Source organism: Convolutriloba macropyga, chromosome 6, assembly GCF_964194025.1.
Source record: "Convolutriloba macropyga chromosome 6, txConMacr16.3, whole genome shotgun sequence".
In the NCBI taxonomy this organism is placed as follows: Eukaryota; Metazoa; Xenacoelomorpha; order Acoela; family Convolutidae; genus Convolutriloba; species Convolutriloba macropyga.
This window is the reverse complement of record NC_134473.1, coordinates 16263594-16284362: the sequence shown is the minus strand read 5'-3', so window position 1 is coordinate 16284362 and position 20769 is coordinate 16263594. Positions and strand designations below refer to the sequence as shown.

Here is a 20769-nt window from a genome sequence, read left to right as displayed (position 1 = left end):
TCCAACATTTTTTTGCTATAACTATACGGTAAAAGTTTACTGTGCAATTTGGTTGTGAGAAAAACTTTCTGGTTTCTCCACAAAAATCATTCTGAGCGTTTTTGCATTTTAAAATTTTTCCACAGTTTCAAGTATTTCACACGCTGCTATAACTACTATAGATGCTCAATGATAAAACTGAGTTCGATAGAAAAAAATATTGTATTGCCGATTATTTTCAGTATATTCTCTGAACAATCTGAAAATGAAAAATTAATTTGATCTGTAACTTCAAACGGATAAACATTATGGTTCTAAATTTATACGCACAAACCATAGTGAGAAATGTGACTGAAACGATTTCGTCAAGTTTTTTTTTGTTGATACTAAAGAATTTCATTTCAATTTTTATTCATTCTGTCACAGAAAGCAGAGCACGAAGAGCTGTTTAAATTAACATAAACAGTATAGCTTGTCTTTAATGATTTTGAAAAAGAGCCAAGGAGAAGAACGAGTTGAAATTTTTTTCCAGATTTCGAAGATTTTTGTTAAGATTTTTCTCCTTTCCACAAAGGAAGTTTAAATACGGGCAGCATAAGTTAGAAAAAATCTAAACATGAAGCTAACCAAACTATGTTCAGTTAAATTTATTAAATATCATGACTGCAGATTTTCCCTGCTTCAATTTGTTACTATTATTAAAGATGCAAACAAAATCAATAATTTTTAGACCACCAGCTGAAGTTTTAAAGTTGTTGGAAGTCGAGGTGAAAGTGATTGTCAAAAAATAAGTTCCTTTTAACGTAGATGAGTTTTTCAAATAACGGTGGTTGGCTTCCCTGATAGTTTGGTAATTATTGAGAATTCCAATATTCTTTGGCAATTGGTAGTCCATTTAAATGCCCAGTTTTATTTCAAGTTCATTTGAGTTTCAAGTCCAGCTCTGCTGGTTACCAGAGCACGCACCTGACTTACATTTGCCAGAATTTTTGAATTGAGCATGGGACAACAATTTTATTATCGTTCCGACCACTCTTGAGGGGGAGGAACTATATAATCAAATGGGTTTTTTAAGACAATTTCGGCCGATCGATATATTCATCGTAGAGTGTTGAGACTGGTATCATTAGAAAGCTTGTCCAGCGTAGAATATGGCATTAAAGAGTTTTTTTTCTTTCCGCTTCTTACAGGGAGTTATCGACGTTTAAACTTTTGAGAAAACAGAGTGAAATCCGTTGAATTTTTTCACATTTTCCAGATTTTTTTACTAAAATTTTGCTAATTTTGCTGAAATTTGTATTATTTTTTTAACAAAGACTTTGTTAATCTTATTTTTAAAGACAATAAAAGGTTGTCGGCCATTTTTATATAATTTTTTGTCAAAAATTCAGGCTAAATATTTCAAAATTCAGACTTTTTTAATCAAAAATAGCACAAAAAAAGTTTCTTTAATCCACTCTGATTAAATTTGCTGGACATACACTTGCAAACACCACTAACACAATTTTTGTAGTGTCAAAAAGGGACTATTCTTGCTTCAACTTCCGTTGAAAAGTTTACTCGTTGATTATCAAAAAACGCAGCGTCTTTTTTTGATTTTTTAACTATCGAAATATCTATATCCATAACATTTGAAAAATTAAGAGTTCTTATTGGACGAACAGCATTAGCAGAGCTGCTTTTGGACCAATCTTGGACTGTTACAATCCAAAAACAATTCGGATTGTAATCACTCGGTAAATAACTAAACATTTCAAATTAAAACTCACTAGTAATAGGTCCAGTTTGCTTCGTAAATAGCACTAAACTGTTGTATCTAGTTTTTTACTTGAGGGCTTATGGTCGTTTTGACTTTCAAAAAATATTTGATTTTTAATTGAATAAAGGATTATTGAACTTTACCTCCATTTTTCTCTTAATTTAGTCAACTTGTAGCTTACTGTCAGAAATGAAAGAAAACTTCGTTCTTCTACTGAAATGAAATTCATTTTTTATTGGGGTTTTACACCTTAATTTTTGGTTTTCTGGCTTTAATACTACTAGATTTCACATTTTTTATTTTCAGGTATCTGCCCAATTTTCACGTTTTCTAGTTTTGTCACATTATCACGTGGTTGACAGTTCATGTATCACACACAATATTGGCGTTAAAAATAAGGAAAAGTAGATTAAAAAACCTTAAGGTTATAGACTCTGGTTTTAACGGCTTCGACAATACTTTCTTGAAGAATTTAATTGAATTTTTTTGATTTTGCCTTTAACTGTCGTTTTTACTTTGTCTTTTTAGTCGTAAGAATTTTCCTTTACAATGACCCGGTTGCATTCGATTTTCATGGAAGAATAGATGGCCAGATATTCGGATAATAGTAGATAGCTGATGGCTTTCATGACTTTGGAAACAATTGTTCTCCAAAAAAAATTAACATTTTTTAACATCACAACTTTGTGCCTTTTATTGTCTGTTTGTTACCTAGTCTAGTCTCGTTTAATACCGGGCCAAATATGACAATTTTGTTGTCAAGGGAAGGTGTCAAAAAGTTTGCTGTCACAAAATCTCAGAATTTGTTTTGACTTTACTGGCATCGACACGGGTTTTTCTCAAAGAAAAAGTAAATTAATTTTCGATTTCTGTCATTTTTTAGTTCTTTTTGTAGACCTAGGATATATTCTGAATCATTGCAGCTCTCAAAGGCTTCCTTTTGGAAAAATAAACGGACCTATTTAATTATTTCATTTGTAATTAATGGCTTTCAATTCTTTGAAAATAATTTTTATTTTGAAAAAAAAAACAAGTATTATTTACTTTTGATATTTTTACTTTTTTGTCTACTTGTTACCTGGTTTTATAAAGAGGTCACGTAATATATCATTGGTGTTCGAAGAATGTGCAATCAAACATATTTTGAGGGCCAAAGTATGGCTTTACGGCTTCAAAACTGTTTTCTGGCTAAATTTAACTGATTTTTGTTTTTTTGTCTATTTGTTGTTCTTTTTGTAACCGCATGAAAAATGAACACTGTCTGTTCTTAGATCCCGACTTTAGAAACACTGGTAAGTTTAAACCTATGGGATTTTTTAATATATTCTAATGGTTTTCATTACTTTCAAATAAATTGTTTTTTAAAAAAAATTACTGTTTTTGTTTTTTCACAGTTTTGGCAAAAATTTGGAGATTACGGTTTTTGGAGATTTTTTTCAAATTTACAGTTTTTGTTCTTTATTGTCTAATTGTTACTTTATTTTGGACATGTCCAGTATATTTTCTGGTGAATTACAAGTTATTTTGTTTAGTTTCAGTTTTATCCGCCGCTATTTTGATTTTTAAAATGGTCTTTTAAAATTTTTTGATGTAATTAATTTTTTGTTGTTGTTTGATTTTGCAGTTCGTCTTGACTCGCTTTCTTTAATTTGTTATATCTCATGAATCCAATGCATCAATTTCTACTCCACTGAGTTGTTTTCTTTGGAACCTATCTTTTCGTTCAAACACAATTTTTTTCGGAAAAATACTTTTAATTTTGGGTTTTTTTTATCTATTCCTCAATCGTTAGACAATTTTGTCAAAATTGTGGACGAGCGGGGTCGGAATCTTATAAGCTATTGCACATTACCGAGTCTCCTTGTTTCGGTTACAAAGTTTCATTCATAAATTATAGTAAAAATTTGAAATCATTACTTTAGCCAAGATGTGCAAAATAAAAATCTTTGTCCCTTTTCTTTGTGCAACCAATAATTTTATACCAACAAGAAAAGCATTTTAATTGCATTATTAGGTTCAATGGTGGAAGAGATGTGAAAGAGATGTGTTGTAGCCAATCGAACGTTTTCTTTGCAGAATGAAGCCTCAAAATTAGCGGCTCTAGAAATAGCTTCCAAAAATTAACGTCTTTTTTTCAATAACAATTATTTTAAATTATTCTATATTTCATTTTTTTTATTTACAGTGAATTTTTGATTAACCTAAAAGCAAAAATTTGTAAAATCCTCAATTTTTGGATCCAAAAAAAGTAAATTTTAATTTTATTTTAATGTAGTTTGATTTAAATGGAGGTTTTTGGGATTCAAATCGAAAGAGGGGGAACAAAAACTTAGGCCAAATATTAACTAAAAAACTAACAAGAAATAACTATCAAAAAAGTTTTTAATTTCATTGTTCTAGTCCCCCAAAAGACAGAGATATGTAAACAAATGAGTTCAAATGAGTTTCAATCATTTTTATTTGTTAGGCTTGTCTGAATTTTTTTAATTAAGGAAATCTTCAGCCAATTTATTTGTAATCAACATTTGATTGTTTTTATCAACTTTGTTTCGGTAATTTAAACTTCACGGAAATTTGGGTTTGAGTACCTTTTGGATTTTGACCAAACTCGGTGGGTTTCGATCAAACTCGGGGGGGGGGGGGGGTTACATTCAGATTGTCAAAATTGAAGCCTGTGGTCTGCAGAATTAATTTTGAAGTGCAATAAAAAGCAACCACAGCTCTTAGTAAATGTATGTTCAGAAACTCGAACAAATTGTTTGTTTCAATTTGAAAATAAATCTGATATTCAAATAACTTTGTTCAAACAATATGTTCATTTCTAATTATTGAACGCTGTTTATGATATCGAAACGATCTTATTTTTGTCTTTTTATCTAATGGCAGTGTTATTTATCGAACTCTTGTGCAAAGAACAAAATTAACTTAATTATAACCGGATAACGGGATAGATTTGAAATCCTGGTCATAGGAATCAATGAGGTAATAAACACTCATTGACGCTGAAAAACAAATTTTTGAAAATTTTTTCAGAAGCTGCCGTTTTCTGCTCTGCCAAAACCTGATTCTTGTGACAATCAAAGAATAAAAGAAAACGCATTGATAACCTTTCTCAAAGAAAAAACGATGCTTAAACAGCAACGCTCTGTCTCTGTTACCTTATTGGTTCCATCGGTTGTAAATCCTGGCCTTCAAAAATAAGACAACAACACAATATTGTCTTAGCAGTCTTTACAGTCTTTAGTAAGCCTTTTGTTAATTTTTCTGTGACACAAGTTTTTTTCAGTTCCAACTGTTGACCGAAAAAGACTATTGAATGAATAAGTTAATAAAATGGAACAATAAAGTATTAAAGAAAATTGTTAAAGGAAAAATTTGCTTAACCCATTCCAAAAACCTCCAAAATCAATGGGTTTGCATTTTTCGAATTATTGAACGCCGTATTTGATATGAAAACGATCTAATTTTGTCTCTACTGTACATCACCAAAGGTGATAACAAAACAATTAAACAATTTACATTTACGTTTTAAGTTGCTCATGCATGGTCATCATTTATTATCAAGCTATATTGATTTTTCAAGCAAGATAAACTTAACACTTCTTTAGTAATTTGTGTTTCAAACTGCATTTTTGCACAAAAACTGTAAAGACTACAGTCATTATCGCATTCTTAATGCTACAGCGGTTACTTACAAAAAATTTGTCATGTTTGTTAGCACAATTTTTACAATTCGTAGAAACGGAGACGACGCTCAGATTTTCCAAGAACATTTTTTTTTGTTCTGGGAGTTATAGGTTGGTGTCCTTATTTTCTGATGATAGTCTAGTGCATTGAATTTTTTTTGCCTGAAAGTCGAATAAAATTAACTTATTTTTAACTGGATATTAATCATTTCTTCGAAATGATATTTTTTGTTTATATTTAGTAATTTTAAAGAGAATTTGTTGAATCAACATTTGAATAGGCGGATTTAATTATTTAACTGTAGCTTTTTCTCCCTCTGAGAAACGCTTTCCAGTATCGAAATATTTCTACAATTTTTCTTACCTTGAAGACTGATTTGTATCTACAATTTTTCATTCTTCTGAATGTGAATACAGAGCTACACAAACATGTTTTGAGAATTTTTCAGGACAATTTCTTGTTGACTTATTGTTCTACTGAATTTTATAGCATGTTGAAAAGGCTGTCACTTTTAATATTGAAACATGGAGAAACTTTATTTGTTTCAACAGTTTGCGAATGAGAGGTCGAATTATTGCGCAAATACTCGTTTATCGAATCTCCTCGTTGCTTATAAACGTCTGTTTTTTGTTTCAGCAACTCCCGCATTTCCTCACGTGAACAAGATCCAGAAACCCAACTCACGCGACCTTTCGGTCAAGGCGGGTCAAGCAGGTTTACACTTCACACAAGCACATAGTTAATTCGGCTCATCAATGCATACACCCTTCAACATCAGCCCTCCTTTTCAAAGGAGATAGTTCATATTAGTCTTTTGGATTTAATTGATCACAGAAACTGGGGAATTAAATCCACCGCGCCGGGAGCAAATCCTAAAAGCAAATGTCTTTTCCATATTCTATGGTCATACCAATTTATTATCAAATGCGCATCGCAATAGGCGTCTGTTTATTTATACGCAACACGATAGCCAAACGCAATGAGCAAATTTGATCACGCTAATCGGGTCAATTTGTTCACGTTTTATAAATTTGCCCAATTTATTAGATCCTAGCGAGTAGGAGTAGTTTGTCTAAATGATTATACAAAACACGGCAGGGGGTCCTTGTTGCAAATCCATTAGCCCAATTTACCCACTTTGCCCAAATTTCCGACAGTATTGCATCAATGCCGCTCAGGAGTCAATCATCTCGACCACGGATTATAATAAAACCAATTTACTTTTATTTAAATTTTGCCAATAACTATTGCGGTTATGCCAATCGATGCATTTAAAATCGCTGTGTCTTGCAGATTATAAAACACGTTAACTTTGCGACGTAATTTTGCGAAAAACAGAGACATAAAACAATCTCTTTTTATAGACCTTATCAATTATTTACAAACTTTATCGATTTTAGAATTTTATCTATTCCAAATATTGCAAAAATTTGCTTTGTTGAAGATAAAGAAAAGGCAACGCGAACAATTTGCATTCGAACGATTTGAAAGCTAAAGAAAAGAAGCACACATCATTATTATTCATTTCGCAATTTCCCGTCAATTGCTGTAATTAACTTTGAATTATGGATGCATCTTTTTCCTATTAAATTTCAATCCTTACCCCCTTAAGACTTCTTTACCCACATTGAAAAATTCACCGCTCGCGGTGTGGAATATATAAAATACAGCATAAAAGCATGCAAGTTGTGCGTACGCTTCAGAATAGAGGATGAATAATTGAAAAAAGCGGCGAAGCAACTCTTCAAGTATAGCTATTTATCGCACTTACCATACGCGCAAAAAATCGCCATTCATCTGTACCGACTGGCGGTATAAAAAAGTTCCGCTAGAAAAACGTTCCAGCTTTCATAGCTCCAGAATTCCGCAAAACTGAAAAATCGAAGAGTTTAACTATCTAATATGTTTTAACAAAAGTTACGGCGGAACGGAACAAAAGTACTATTATTTTAGCGTCAACTCGGTTTTCGAGGCCAGTCAAATTTATTCAACCTTATCATACATAAATCGATAGACGTCTTTTGAGTTGAAGTGAACCAGCTTTCAGCGGTTCAAAAGCACAAACCAAGTTTGACAAACACTAAAATAGTCCGAGTTTTTACGCTGCGTTGAAATTGTTGCGTTGCACTTCGAATTTTATCCCGAATTGACGCATATTTACCAATTCTTAATTGAAACCAGATTTATCTAATTTGTTGAGCAAATTTGGCGTTAGAAGTTTGCCTAATCGATCAAACAAAAAGTCAATTTTATCAAAAGAGCCCGAACTTACCCAAAAGCTAATAGAATCAAGACTAACAAAGCTTAAGTTAGTTTTAAGCTACTTCTTGTTGAAGTCTTTATCCCATTTTCTTTGACCAGCCGCAAAACAAACTTTGAATTTGGTCAGTCAACCTTCATTAAACTGTCTTCTTCGTCATAACAAATAGCTTACATCAGTTTTGGCCATTTTCTGCCAAAATTTGTCAATTTGATTTGAATTTCGTTGTCAGTGCTTTGATGATTTCAACGCAATACGTAAAGTTGATTTGAACTCGATTAACCCGATAATTTTACCCAAGTTTGAAAGTCCATTTCGGGTGTATCTGGCGTTTTGAACGACGAATTGGCATTGCAGGTTTGTTCCAAAACCAATTAAGGATAATTAATGACACAAATCCTTCAAACTTGTTGAGTCTAACTTGTTTAAATTTGAGTCTAATCGATTTTACCACTCGACTCTTGCTTTGCTTGCTCACGCACTCGAGTATAAACCGAGCGACAAATTTGTATCAAATCATCATTATTCAAATCATTTATTGCACTAATTTTAACCTAAGCAATTTACTGATTTTAAATTTGAATTTTAAATTTTTAACGAATTGACGCCATATTGAAAAAGTTATTTCTCGCTTAAATTTAAAGAGCAACCACTTTGCCATTTGTGACCTAAAATTCTGCGGTACCTAAGCTTTAACCCTTGTTTAGCCTAGGCAAGTTATAAATTGGTTATAAAATGGTATTATTCCGTGATTACTACCGTGGGGAGGGGTTATCCCTCTTTCCCCCCACTGGGGCTATAGCTAGACTGATGACCAAAGTGCTGCTGTACCTGTTCCTTGCCGCCTCCTTCTTCGCCCTCTGTCCCCACCAGTACCAGCAGACTGTATTCCCAGGGGGCACCCTCTTCTCAATCTTCACCCTCTACCTCTTCTCGGAGACATTCGGGGTGTTGACGAAACAGCTCCTCTTTTTACCCTCTTTAGTTGGCATGATATGTGCAGGTAAAACGCTTGCAGCAACATTTTTCTTAACTTTGATTTTGAGAACACTTTCGAGTTTACAAATGGTGATTACCTGTTAACTTAAAATAAAATAAAAAATAATAATTTCCTGGCAAAATAATAGTTCACCCCCCCCCCTCCAATTCCTACTTTTACAACTAATACTAATGCACTAAACTGCCTTTTTCTACACCCTGAGCACACGAAAGTGGTAAAGTGGTATGGCAGTATAGAACTCCTTATTTTCCGACAACATACAAAAAAAAGCTAATGGTTATCTCGCAAAAGTGAAAGGTTTGTTATCAATTACTATTTTCAATTATTAGTTATCTGAAAAATATTTCTACCCCAAGGCAGGGGAAGGGGTATGAAAATAACGTTTGTTTCTTTAGGTATCTTTGTGAGCAACTTGCCCATCTTTCACTACCATGTAGACCACCACACCTCTTCCTCTCTCCGAAACATCGCCTTCATTGCTCTCCTGGTTAGGGCTGGACTCGAACTGGACACCGAATCGCTCCTTAAAATGAAACGTGTCTGCATCCTTCTCTCATTCGTACCCGGAGTCTGCGCCGAATCCCCGGTGGTTGCCATAACCGCTAAACTTCTGCTTGGGTTACCCTGGGGATGGGCATTCATGATCGGGTTCATCATGGCAGCTGTCAGTCCTGCAATTGTAGTGGCCTGTATCCTCAAATTGCAGGATAAGGGATACGGAACGGAGAAGGGAATCCCGACTTTGGTGATTGCGTCATCATCCGTGGACGACATAGTGGCCATTTGTTGTTTCTCAGTTGCCATGACAATAACCTTTGCAACGGGCAGTGTATACTGGGTCATCAGCAAAGCCCCGATTGAGTTCGTGGCGGGTGCAACTCCCGGAGCACTTCTTGGAGTTCTCCTTTGGTTCCTGCCGTCATCTGCGGATAACCACAAGGTGTACCTCAGGTACAGTTTACTATTCCTAGGTAGTATCTGTGCGTTCTTCGGAGCCGAGCATCTGAAAGCTCACGGAGCAGGGGCACTTTTTGTCATCACTGTTGGGTTCGTAGCGTCACGAAGGTGGAACAAAGGAACCCCATTCACGTCAAGTGATAGCTCAACAGTCCATTCTTGTTCTCACGACGTTGAAGATGTAGAAAAGGCGTTTGCAATTAGCTGGAGGTACCTAGCTCCCCTTCTGTTTGGGCTAATCGGGGCAGAATTGAAGTTGGGCGATTTGAACTGGAGCGTGATCGGACTGGCTTTAGTTGTGGTGACGTTGGGTGTGTTCGCCCGTCTCGGTGCTGCCTACATATGCTGCTTTGGAGTGGGTCTAAACTGGAAAGAGAAGCTATTTGTATCCATTTCTAGCATCCCAAAAGCTACAGTCCAAGCTGCTATTGGAAGCGTACCTCTGGATTATGTTCGATCCCTTTCAGCCGAGGAAAAAGAACCAGGTTTCGAGGAATGGGCTCGAAAGATCCTTGCCATTGCCGTGGTATCAGTTATCTTAACAGCGCCTTTAGGAGCTGTTCTTACCAAAATTTCTGGACGTCATTTATTGGAACAGAACCTCAAACCTAAAAGTGGAATTGTTCTAAACGATTCTGGCGACAATGACAAAGATGAGGACGATGAGAAAGATATCGGAATGCCAAATGGAAAACGGCGTGAAAAAACAGGATCGGTACATGAGGAAAGAGGGCAAAAAATCATGGAAAAGTTTTCAGAAGATAATCATGTGGAGGTGTGACCTCATCAAATGAAAGTGTTTGACCTCTAATCTTGGTTACTTTCTTGTATATCGATGAACTTTGTTGACCTTAGTTGTGTATATTCTCCGTTTGAAAGACCACACTAAGTAGAGAAACTACTATATGTGAGTTGATTAATTAGTAATGTCTAATTGATTAATCAGTTATTAATGCAAATTTTAATATGAAATTTTAAATTTGAATTTTTCTTCAAGCAAACCAAGGAACGCACAATCGTTGCAACTTTGTTTACATTTCATAACGGCGTGAAATATTGACTAAAGAATCTGAGTGAATTCGATACATTAACTTGGTTTGCTTTAATAGTAATTTAATGACTGTTTGTGTCTTTAGAAAAGTATATTTGGATTATTTTGCTGCTCTATTGTAGATTATTGTTTGAAGTTTATTTTTCCAATTTGTGTTTTGGTTGTACTAACTAGAAGAACACAGTTGACCAGATCTGAAATGACCACACCCAGTATTTGGTATCAAGAATCTTTGTTATCAAGCAACAAGATATTGACAAGACAACCCGTAAAGATTAACCATGACATGGCAAGACAAAACAAATTGTACAAATTATAAAGCAACGTTAAACAAGATTTTGCACGAAAAATTAAGCAATTATCAAGATTTGATACTTTTACAGAACTATACCGAAATGTCATTACATTACGCTCCAATTAATTTGTCTGCATTCTTAAAAGCTTGCCTTACTTCAAACCCGCAAATTGAAACTTTAAAGGGTGCTACAAACGAGTACCGTGGCTTATGAAGCTATCCTTTGTCATGCTTAATTATATGCAAAATGATATTGGGGAAAAAAATTAAAGTATTTATTTCAGTTTCTAATTCAAAAACAAATTGTTCGTTGATAATGAAAAAAACATTGGCAATGGTATCAAACAAACCTATTTGCAAATCAAGCATGTCATTTGTAGCATTCTGTCACTGCTACTATAAGAAAAATTTTCAATTGAAAAAAAAAACAGAAAATTAATATAAAAAACAATCTGTAAATTGTGAAGTGTAAACAGAGCAGTTCATTGCAATTAGAACAATGCTGTTCAGCACTTCGTTTTTATTATTTATGTAGAAAGCATAAGAATAAACTCAATAGAAATTTCATGACCAGATAGAGCTAGTTAAGTCAGATAATATAGGTCAAGTTAGACAAGTTAATTAGGTGTTTGAAATAAGCGTTCTTTCGTAAAGTGTTATTGTTTTGAAGGCGCCAGAGAGGGTAGTTGAGTGATATCTCTTAAACAATCAAATTGATGAACAAATGCATATTGAGCTGTCGATATATTTTGATTAATTAGCAAAGTTGTGTTTGAGCATCAGGCCAAAGTCGAAATGAGGGATTTAAATTTAGATGAAAACTAGAGAGCGATGATTTGAAGTGAACTAGATATTTTGATCAAAATTGGAATTTCAATTTGAACCAAATTAAAGTGTGATTTTGAATTTGCAAAATTATTGGCAACTCCAAATTGTTACCCTCGACTTTTTAAGTTATAATCATCATTGGAATCTAAAAATTTTTGGGGATGCTCCCCTGATTGTCCATATATAATAGGGATGCGCGGCAGGTTACATCTTTTTGATCTGAGTTATTTAAGTAGAGTTTTGTTGATTTAGAGTAAATAAAAAGGCGATTTATCAGTTTTTCGAAATACCACCAAGCGGATGTTTCCCGCCCCCCCCCCCATGGAGGTTATATTGAGCGGACGTTTACCAAATTTTATTGGCATGTACACCCAATAGTCCTCTCAGGCTGGTATACCTTTCGGGCCAATCAGACCACCTAACTCCGAGCTATTAACACCGGAAGTGGCGTGATTTGAAGGTTTTCGATATTTTGAGCGAAAAAATGACTGTTCGAGTATGATACAAGGGGAACTAAGGGTTGCAATTGGTATTAAGTCCAGAGTAATGTAGCACATGATCATGTGAAGGGTTTAGGAAGTTGTGGGAGAAATTTATTAGCATTTTGAAATAAGAATAGGCAGTTTTCACTAAAAATAGTTAACACTGAAATTGAAATTGTAATTTCTCTAAAAGTTGAAGTCGGATTGACCTGAAATTTGGGGGATAGACTAATATGAGTACGGGAAATCCGATTTTGAGGTCGGATTTGACCTCACACCAACCTGCACGGAACTAGCGCACGCCCGTGCTGCGGAACGTAAAATTTGAATTGCTCGTGGAGTATTGGTAGTAGCCCTATGATTTTTGGAGGGTTAGTGTAACTTTTCAAGGGCTTTCGATTGGTGATATTTTCATTCCCAAAATCCGACCGGAAGTCGGTGCTTCGGGACGACCCGAGTGCCAAAAACCGGAAATTGGCCTTTTTGAGCGGCCGAATGACTTTGAAGTGGTAATAATATGACAACCTGGGACAGTTAGTGACAAAAAATAACCACCCCGGTCAATTTTGACGAACTCGGATTTTTCGGGTTTCGGCACCCACGACTCGTTAAAAATTTTCAAATTGCAAACGACTCGCAATGGCTGATCCGTTGGTCGTGAAACTTGGCACGCAAATTGGTGGCACCCTATAGTTACTAGAAAACTTTACTCGAAGACGTTTTGACCACTACTTTGCAAGTTATTAAGTTCCGAAATTTGGGGTCATCCGGGAGGTCGATGAAAAGTGTGCGCGGTCATTGCTCGTGTTCTATTAGGAGTTAGATGATAAAAATTGGTGGGTAGGTGTAACTATGGTAGGACTTTCCACGCCAATGGTTATTTTTTAACCAAAGTGACCCTTCATCCTTCACGAATGACCCCTGATTGACTCCTAGGGGTCAAATTTTGGGCTTTTACGAATATGAGACTTTTCAGCGGTTTTTAACTGTGGAATTGCATGAAATAGTTTCAAAATTGAAAATTACAATTGGTATTTGGTTTAGGGTTGAGTTTAGTTATTTATTCAACACGCGATTTTTGACAGGGATTGATTGCAGCTAATCAATCTTATAGCGGAAAAAGAGGTATAAGAACTTTTCAGAGCAACGTTCAATGTTTACTAAGCAAACACTGATTGACATGTCAAGCACAAATATTCGATAAAGCCGAGTGGGTTTGTTTATATAAGAGTGCAAAGGTCGTGTACTTAAGATAAGGAGAAAGTTGAACAATGGTTGGTAGCAGTTAAATGACAGAGCATAATTTGATATTGGTTTGTTTGCATGGCAAACAAAACCCTCCTACAGAATGTGACAGAATTCAAGTGTAAGTTGCAATGTTTACTTAAGAGATTAAGGTTTGTTTGCTTAAGATAAGAGCGTTTTGGTAGAGTATAAATTGAAGTAACAGAGAAACGGAGAGAGAGAGAAAAGACTGAGCTAGTGAGCAGTTGGTTTAGTGGGACTAAACTTAAAACAGTCAGTAAAGTTGCAAGACCAGTTAGGAAACTGTGAGCAACTTGGTTAATTATACTGCGAGTGAATCACGATAAAATTTTGAAAGTATACAAATTTTTGCAGTTGAATTTGTCTCAAGTTGATAGTTGATTGAGAGTTGCATCTATTTACTGTGGATTCTACATTTGTGCTGGTGTTCTCTGTTCAATTTAACGTCTTTTGGGACAAAGCACTTTTAACAGCCTGCAAGAGTGGACGAGGGGAAAAACTCAGAAAAGAGATAAGGTAGCGCTTGCTTCATCATTTTCTTTTAAACCTTCGGTGTTGGTTTTAATTAAATTTGTTCCATCTTCTGGGCGACAGATCCCCCTCACTGTTGGCCTAGTCAGAAATTCAGAAGACGACAGTGGCGCTCCTGGGTGGGCTTCGTTTCTTTGTTATTTTCTGCTGCTGATTATCTTCCAATTAGTCAAAGAGCGTGCGATATTTTTCGTTGGAGAAACTGCTGAGAGCACACCGAAAGTTGACTTACATTTGCAATTTGGGTTACCGATAGTTTGATTATGTTTGGTTATCAGTTGGTGAAGCGTTTTCCTTCACCAGCTTACGAAGTTTGGGAAGATTGGCGTGAACATTATTTGAGCACTGGCTTGAAGTTGGGATGGACGGAAGAGGAGATGATGAAGTGGTTGCCTACAAAATTGTGTGGGTGGGCCTTGAATGCAGTAAGTGACTTACCAAGAGGTTATTGGCGGTCGACTCTAGAGAAGCGAGCATGGACACTGACCGAGACGCTGTATCAGTTTGACATACGATTGTCTGACAATCCAGTTTTCTATGAGCGAAGCTACAGTTTGTTTATTAGAGGGAAAACGGGAAGTAGGACGGAATTCAGTGAACCCAGTGACACTGCAGATCAGAGAACGCGACAGCAGTGTTCTCAAAGGCAGGTGATTGATACAAGAAGTAGCGTTGGCATTTCTTTAATTGATCAATTTCGGCAACCGGGCAAAACTTCTGGAGTATTTGGCATTGGGTCTAGCTGTTGTGTATCAGGAAAAGAAGCCTTTAGTGAAGATCTGTTTGGAGAGGTGGAAGACAAGAGAATTGCTGAGAGTGGTAGTAGTATAAGAATTCCAGGTGACGGCGATGAAGTGCAAACTGGACCTGAGGTAGAGGTTACGGAGGAAGTTTGTTGTCAAACAAATCAGGAAATTTCTAGAGAAGTGCTAGGCGAATATGAAAACAGTGGCTTCAGAAAAATTCCGACTGAAGAAAAAATCAATGAGCGCACTGTTGAGTGTTGTGGACCAGATGAGCATCATGCAACGGATATGGATTACGTACTGTCACCAGAGTCTGAGGAGCTAAGCGATGAACAATCGGATGATGACAATTTGTTTGAAGATATTTCGGATACAGATTTTTTGGATGTAGTAGAACTTGATGTCGACAATTCGAGAAGCGAGACAAATTTTGCCGCGAGTTTGAACTCAGTAGCATGCGACAACGTAACTGCAATAGGGAGCGATTTTGGTGGTGGTGGTGGTGTCAAAGCTAGCAGAGACGATATGTTGGGAGCCTGGGCCTTGATGGAGTTAAAGACAGGATGTTTGGACCAGAAGTTCTGCAACTCAACAACGGTGGCTGAAGAGACACAAGTGTGTACAACTGAGTGCACTGTGGACACTTTGGAGAATTGGACAAGTTCAGGGGGAATTGATCAGCAGTTGATATCTGAAACACAGAAGGTTCAAAACAATAAGGCAGCAGTTGACCGAAGTAATTTTGCACAGTTGGGAAAGGAGTTGGAGGAATGGGTGCAATCGCAATTGAGTGAAAGTCAGCTATATGATAGTGTTTTGGTCGAACCAACGGATGAGCATCAAGGGGAAAGTGCTGGAATTGACAGAACAGGAAAATCCGATCAGAAGTCAATGGCTACAGTGTTGCACAGTTGGGTTAATGATGGTCAACAGCGTAGGAGGGAGGACTCTTGCGGGTTTTCGATGGCAGTTGAGCAGAAAGTGGATAGAGGAATTGCATCACGATTTCCAGAGATTGCAAAGCTGTTGATTGCATCAAGATTGCAAAGCTGTTGCTGGAAAACCGATCCTTGAGCCGGAAGGAGAAGTGGAGCCGTTTAGAAGCATCAGGACAGCAGTTATGGCAGGATTACCAGAGAAATGGTAGCTACAGTGGAGGAAGAGGTGGACATCCATTCAAGCATCAGAAGAAGAAGGTTGAAGGTGTACAGGTGAACGAGTGTATGATGAGAGGGACGTTGACAGCTAAGTTATTAAGGCCTTTTTACCCAATTGTTGTCTACATTGTTTTAATCGATTTTATCAGGACAATTTGATCAAGCACTACAGCCGTAAGGAAATTTTTTTTCAAAATAAGATGATTTAGGGAAATGTGTTGATTTGGTAGATCTATTTTTAGATTTGATTTTTTAGTGATTTTGGGGTTCCCTGGGTAGATGTATGTCAAATTCAATAGAGTTTGGTCAAAAATCGATGTTGATGAGTTAGGTAGAATAAGTTAATATTTGAAAACGAGAAAAAGTTTTCAAATCTGATTTAATCAACCGCTATTCAAATTTTGGTGCAGTTAGTTTGTATTAACCCGGAGCTAAATATAAGTGGTTCACTTCACAAGATTGACTATGGTTAAAGTACGTAGGAGTAAGTTAATCGGGTCAAAGGATAAGACTTTGCAATTATTTGGGAGAATAATATTCTAGGAGGGAGGAGTGTAGAAAGCATAAGAATAAACTCAATAGAAATTTCATAACCAGATAGAGCTACTTAAGTCAGATAATTTAGGTCAAGTTAGACAAGTTAATTAGGTGTTTGAAATAAGCGTTCTTTCGTAAAGTGTTATTGTTTTGAAGGCGCCAGAGAGGGTAGTTGAGTGATATCTCTTAAACAATCAAATTGATGAACAAATTCATATTGAGCTGTCGATATATTTTGATTAATTAGCAAAGTTGTGTTTGAGCATCAGGCCAAAGTCGAAATGAGGGATTTAAATTTAGATGAAAACTAGAGAGCGATGATTTGAAGTGAACTAGATATTTTGATCAAAATTGGAATTTCAATTTGAACCAAATTAAAGTGTGATTTTGAATTTGCAAAATTATTGGCAACTCCAAATTGTTACCCTCGACTTTTTAAGTTATAATCATCATTGGAATCTAAAAATTTTTGGGGATGCTCCCCTGATTGTCCATATATAATAGGGATGCGCGGCAGGTTACATCTTTTTGATCTGAGTTATTTAAGTAGAGTTTTGTTGATTTAGAGTAAATAAAAAGGCGATTTATCAGTTTTTCGAAATACCACCAAGCGGATGTTTCCCGCCCCCCCCCATGGAGGTTATATTGAGCGGACGTTTGCCAAATTTTATTGGCCTGTACACCCAATAGTCCTCTCAGGCTGGTATACCTTTCGGGCCAATCAGACCACCTAACTCCGAGCTATTAACACCGGAAGTGGCGTGATTTGAAGGTTTTCGATATTTTGAGCGAAAAAATGACTGTTCGAGTATGATACAAGGGGAACTAAGAGTTGCAATGGGTATTAAGTCCAGAGTAATGTAGCACATGATCATGGGAAGGGTTTAGGAAGTTGTGGGAGAAATTTATTAGCATTTTGAAATAAGAATAGGCAGTTTTCACTAAAAATAGTTAACACTGAAATTGAAACTGTAATTTCTCTAAAAGTTGAAGTCGGATTGACCTGAAATTTGGGGGATAGACTAATATGAGTACGGGAAATCCGATTTTGAGGTCGGATTTGACCCCACACCAACCTGCACGGAACTAGCGCACGCCCGTGCTGCGGAACGTAAAATTTGAATTGCTCGTGGAGTATTGGTAGTAGCCCTATGATTTTTGGAGGGTTAGTGTAACTTTTCAAGGGCTTTCGATTGGTGATATTTTCATTCCCAAATTCCGACCGGAAGTCGGTGCTTCGGGACGACCCGAGTGCCAAAAACCGGAAATTGGCCTTTTTGAGCGGCCGAATGACTTTGAAATGGTAATAATATGACAACCTGGGACAGTTAGTGACAAAAAATAACCAACCCGGTCAATTTTGACGAACTCGGATTTTTCGGGTTTCGGCACCCACGACTCGTTAAAAATTTTCAAATTGCAAACGACTCGCAATGGCTGATCCGTTGGTCGTGAAACTTGGCACGCAAATTGGTGGCACCCTATAGTTACTAGAAAACTTTACTCGAAGACGTTTTGACCACTACTTTGCAAGTTATTAAGTTCCGAAATTTGGGGTCATCCGGGAGGTCGATGAAAAGTGTGCGCGGTCATTGCTCGTGTTCTATTAGGAGTTAAATGATAAAAATTGGTGGATAGGTGTAACTATGGTAGGACATTCCACGCCAATGGTTATTTTTTAACCAAAGTGACCCTTCATCCTTCACGAATGACCCCTGATTTACTCCTAGAGGTCAAATTTTGGGCTTTTACGAAAATCAGACTCTTCAGCGGTTTTTAACTGGGGAATTGCATGAAATAGTTTCAAAATTGAAAATTACAATTGGTCTTTGGTTTAGGGTTGAGTTTAGTTATTTATTCAACTCGCGATTTTTGACAGAGATTGATTGCAGCTAATCAATTTTATAGCGGAAAAAGAGGTATAAGAACTTTTCAGAGCAACGTTCAATGTTTACTAAGCAAACACTGATTGACATGTCAAGCACAAATATGCGATAAAGCCGAGTGGGTTTGTTTATATAAGAGTGCAAAGGTCGTGTACTTAAGATAAGGAGAAAGTTGAACAATGGTTGGTAGCAGTTAAATGACAGAGCATAATTTGATATTGGTTTGTTTGCATAGCAAACGCAACCCTCCTACAGAATGTGACAGATTTCAAGTGTAAGTTGCAATGTTTACTTAAGAGATTAAGGTTTGTTTGCTTAAGATAAGAGCGTTTTGGTAGAGTATAAATTGAATTAACCGAGAAACAGAGAGAGAGAGAGAAAAGACTGAGCTAGTGAGCAGTTGGTTTAGTGGGACTAAACTTAAAACAGTCAGTAAAGTTGCAAGACCAGTTAGGAAACTGTGAGCAACTTGGTTAATTATATTGCGAGTGAATCACGATAAAATTTTGAAAGTATACAAATTTTTGCAGTTGAATTTGTCTCAAGTTGATAGTTGATTGAGAGTTGCATCTATTTACTGTGGATTCTACATTTGTGCTGGTGTTCTCTGTTCAATTTAACGTCTTTTGGGACAAAGCACTTTTAACAGCCTGCAAGAGTGGACGAGGGGAAAAACTCAGAAAAGAGACAAGGTAGCGCTTGCTTCATCATTTTCTTTTAAACCTTCGGTGTTGGTTTTAATTAAATTTGTTCGATCTTCTGGGCGACAGATACCCCTCACTGTTGGCGGAGTCAGAAATTCAGAAGACGACAATTTATAATTTTCATTTGTTTAATTTTATCATCCTTCAATTTCATTCTAGTATGCTCTAAAGTAATTTTAAAACCTCCGCAGGAATGATTTTTTTTGTTTAAAAACAGTTTTAATCATAAGGACATTTTTCCGTAGCGAAGACGGAAAACTTATGCCTGCTTTTTAAATGCCAGATGGTTCATTTGAGAACAAAAACGTGAACATTCAAAATGAAGTTAAAATTCAAATAACAATGGAACACTTTCATAGAAAACTATCTGTCAAAATTTTATCGGAAGAATTCCAGCTTAGGTATTAAATACGGCATGAAGTTCTACCCTATGAACAAAGTTTGCACCAACTGCGTTTCGAAGAATAGTCTGTGCGGTGAGTCAAAACCACGAAGTGACAACAACTAGTTTTACAGAATTATAACGAAATGTCATAACACTACGCTCAAATTAATTTGTATGCATTCTTGAAAACTCGCCAGATGCCAGATTTCAATCCAGCAAATTAAAACGTTTTAGTATGCTACAAACGAGTATCGTGGCGTATGAAGCTCTCCCTGTCATGCTTAATTATATGCAAAATTATATTGAGAAAAAATAAAGTACTTATTTCAGTTTATAATTCAAAACCAAATTGTTCGTTGATAATGAAGAAAACATTAGTATTGGTATCAAACAAATTTATTTGCAAATCAACCATGTCATTTTTAGCATTATGTCACTGGTACTATATGAAAAATTATCAATTGCAAAAAGAAAATAAGAAAAAATTTTCGCTAGATATTAAAAAAAAACGTTTTTTTCATCGAAATTCCAAAAAATGAGCTTCCTTAGTCAACATGGCTTATATTTGCCCGACAGATGAAAATGCTGACACAATTTGCTTCAGCTAAGAAGAGGGCTAAGGCACTTCTCCCCTTTTTTGAAAGGTTTCTGGGTTTGAAACTTTAACGGTTTTCATAATAAAACTCGACAATTATACAAACTGCAACACTTATTCTCAGATAATTAAATTTTTTTTGTTCCATTCCACCAAATCAATATCCATTCCTCCAATTGCATATTCTTAATGAACAAAAGGTAAAAACAGGGCTAGTTTTGGTTGAACCGTTGAAATCTCAAATCCAAAAATGATGTGGATTGTATTCAGTGGCTGTCTGCTTTTCTAATTAAGTTTTGCCTATTTATTTTCACTACAGAACAGAGCATTTCAAGGCAAGGCTCACTACTGACGGCTCCGATTAGTTTTGTAAACATTTAGCATTATTTATTTTTACTGTTTCAGTTAAAGCTTATTGTCATTTTTTACCTTACATCTAAAATCAATTCTTTTCAATATATATAATGGATTATAGAGCTTCGCCACTTAGTCCCCATTACTTTTGACAGTTTATTGTTTTCATTCAGCACAAAGAAAGTACAGCTTCTTTCTGATGAAACTTTAATTTCGATTGCGGCTTTAGGTTTCAAAATTTTTTTTCTGGGTTCGACACTAATAATTTTGCATTTTTTTTTTATTTTTCTTATTTGCCGATTTTTGAGGT

At 35.9% G+C, this 20769-nt stretch overlaps 1 protein-coding gene across 1 annotated transcript; it reads left to right on the top strand.

Annotated features, from left to right (window-relative positions):
• Nucleotides 1-6020: 6020 nt before the first annotated feature.
• LOC142341523 (sodium/hydrogen exchanger 9B2-like) lies at nucleotides 6021-10848 on the top strand. The gene is made up of 2 exons (XM_075392519.1): nucleotides 6021-8688; nucleotides 9081-10848. The coding sequence occupies exons 1-2, from the start codon at nucleotides 8421-8423 to the stop codon at nucleotides 10421-10423; spliced, it is 1611 nt and encodes a 536-aa protein (XP_075248634.1). The 5' UTR covers nucleotides 6021-8420; the 3' UTR covers nucleotides 10424-10848.
• The last annotated feature ends 9921 nt before the right edge of the window (nucleotides 10849-20769 follow it).

Bases quoted from the DNA above. Each gene is read 5' to 3' on its own strand.
- LOC142341523 (XM_075392519.1), top strand. From the start codon at position 8,421: ATGGTATTATTCCGTGATTACTACCGTGGGGAGGGGTTATCCCTCTTT. The intron at 8,689-9,080 runs GTAAAACGCTTG...TTGTTTCTTTAG, and splicing joins AGTTGGCATGATATGTGCAG to GTATCTTTGTGAGCAACTTG.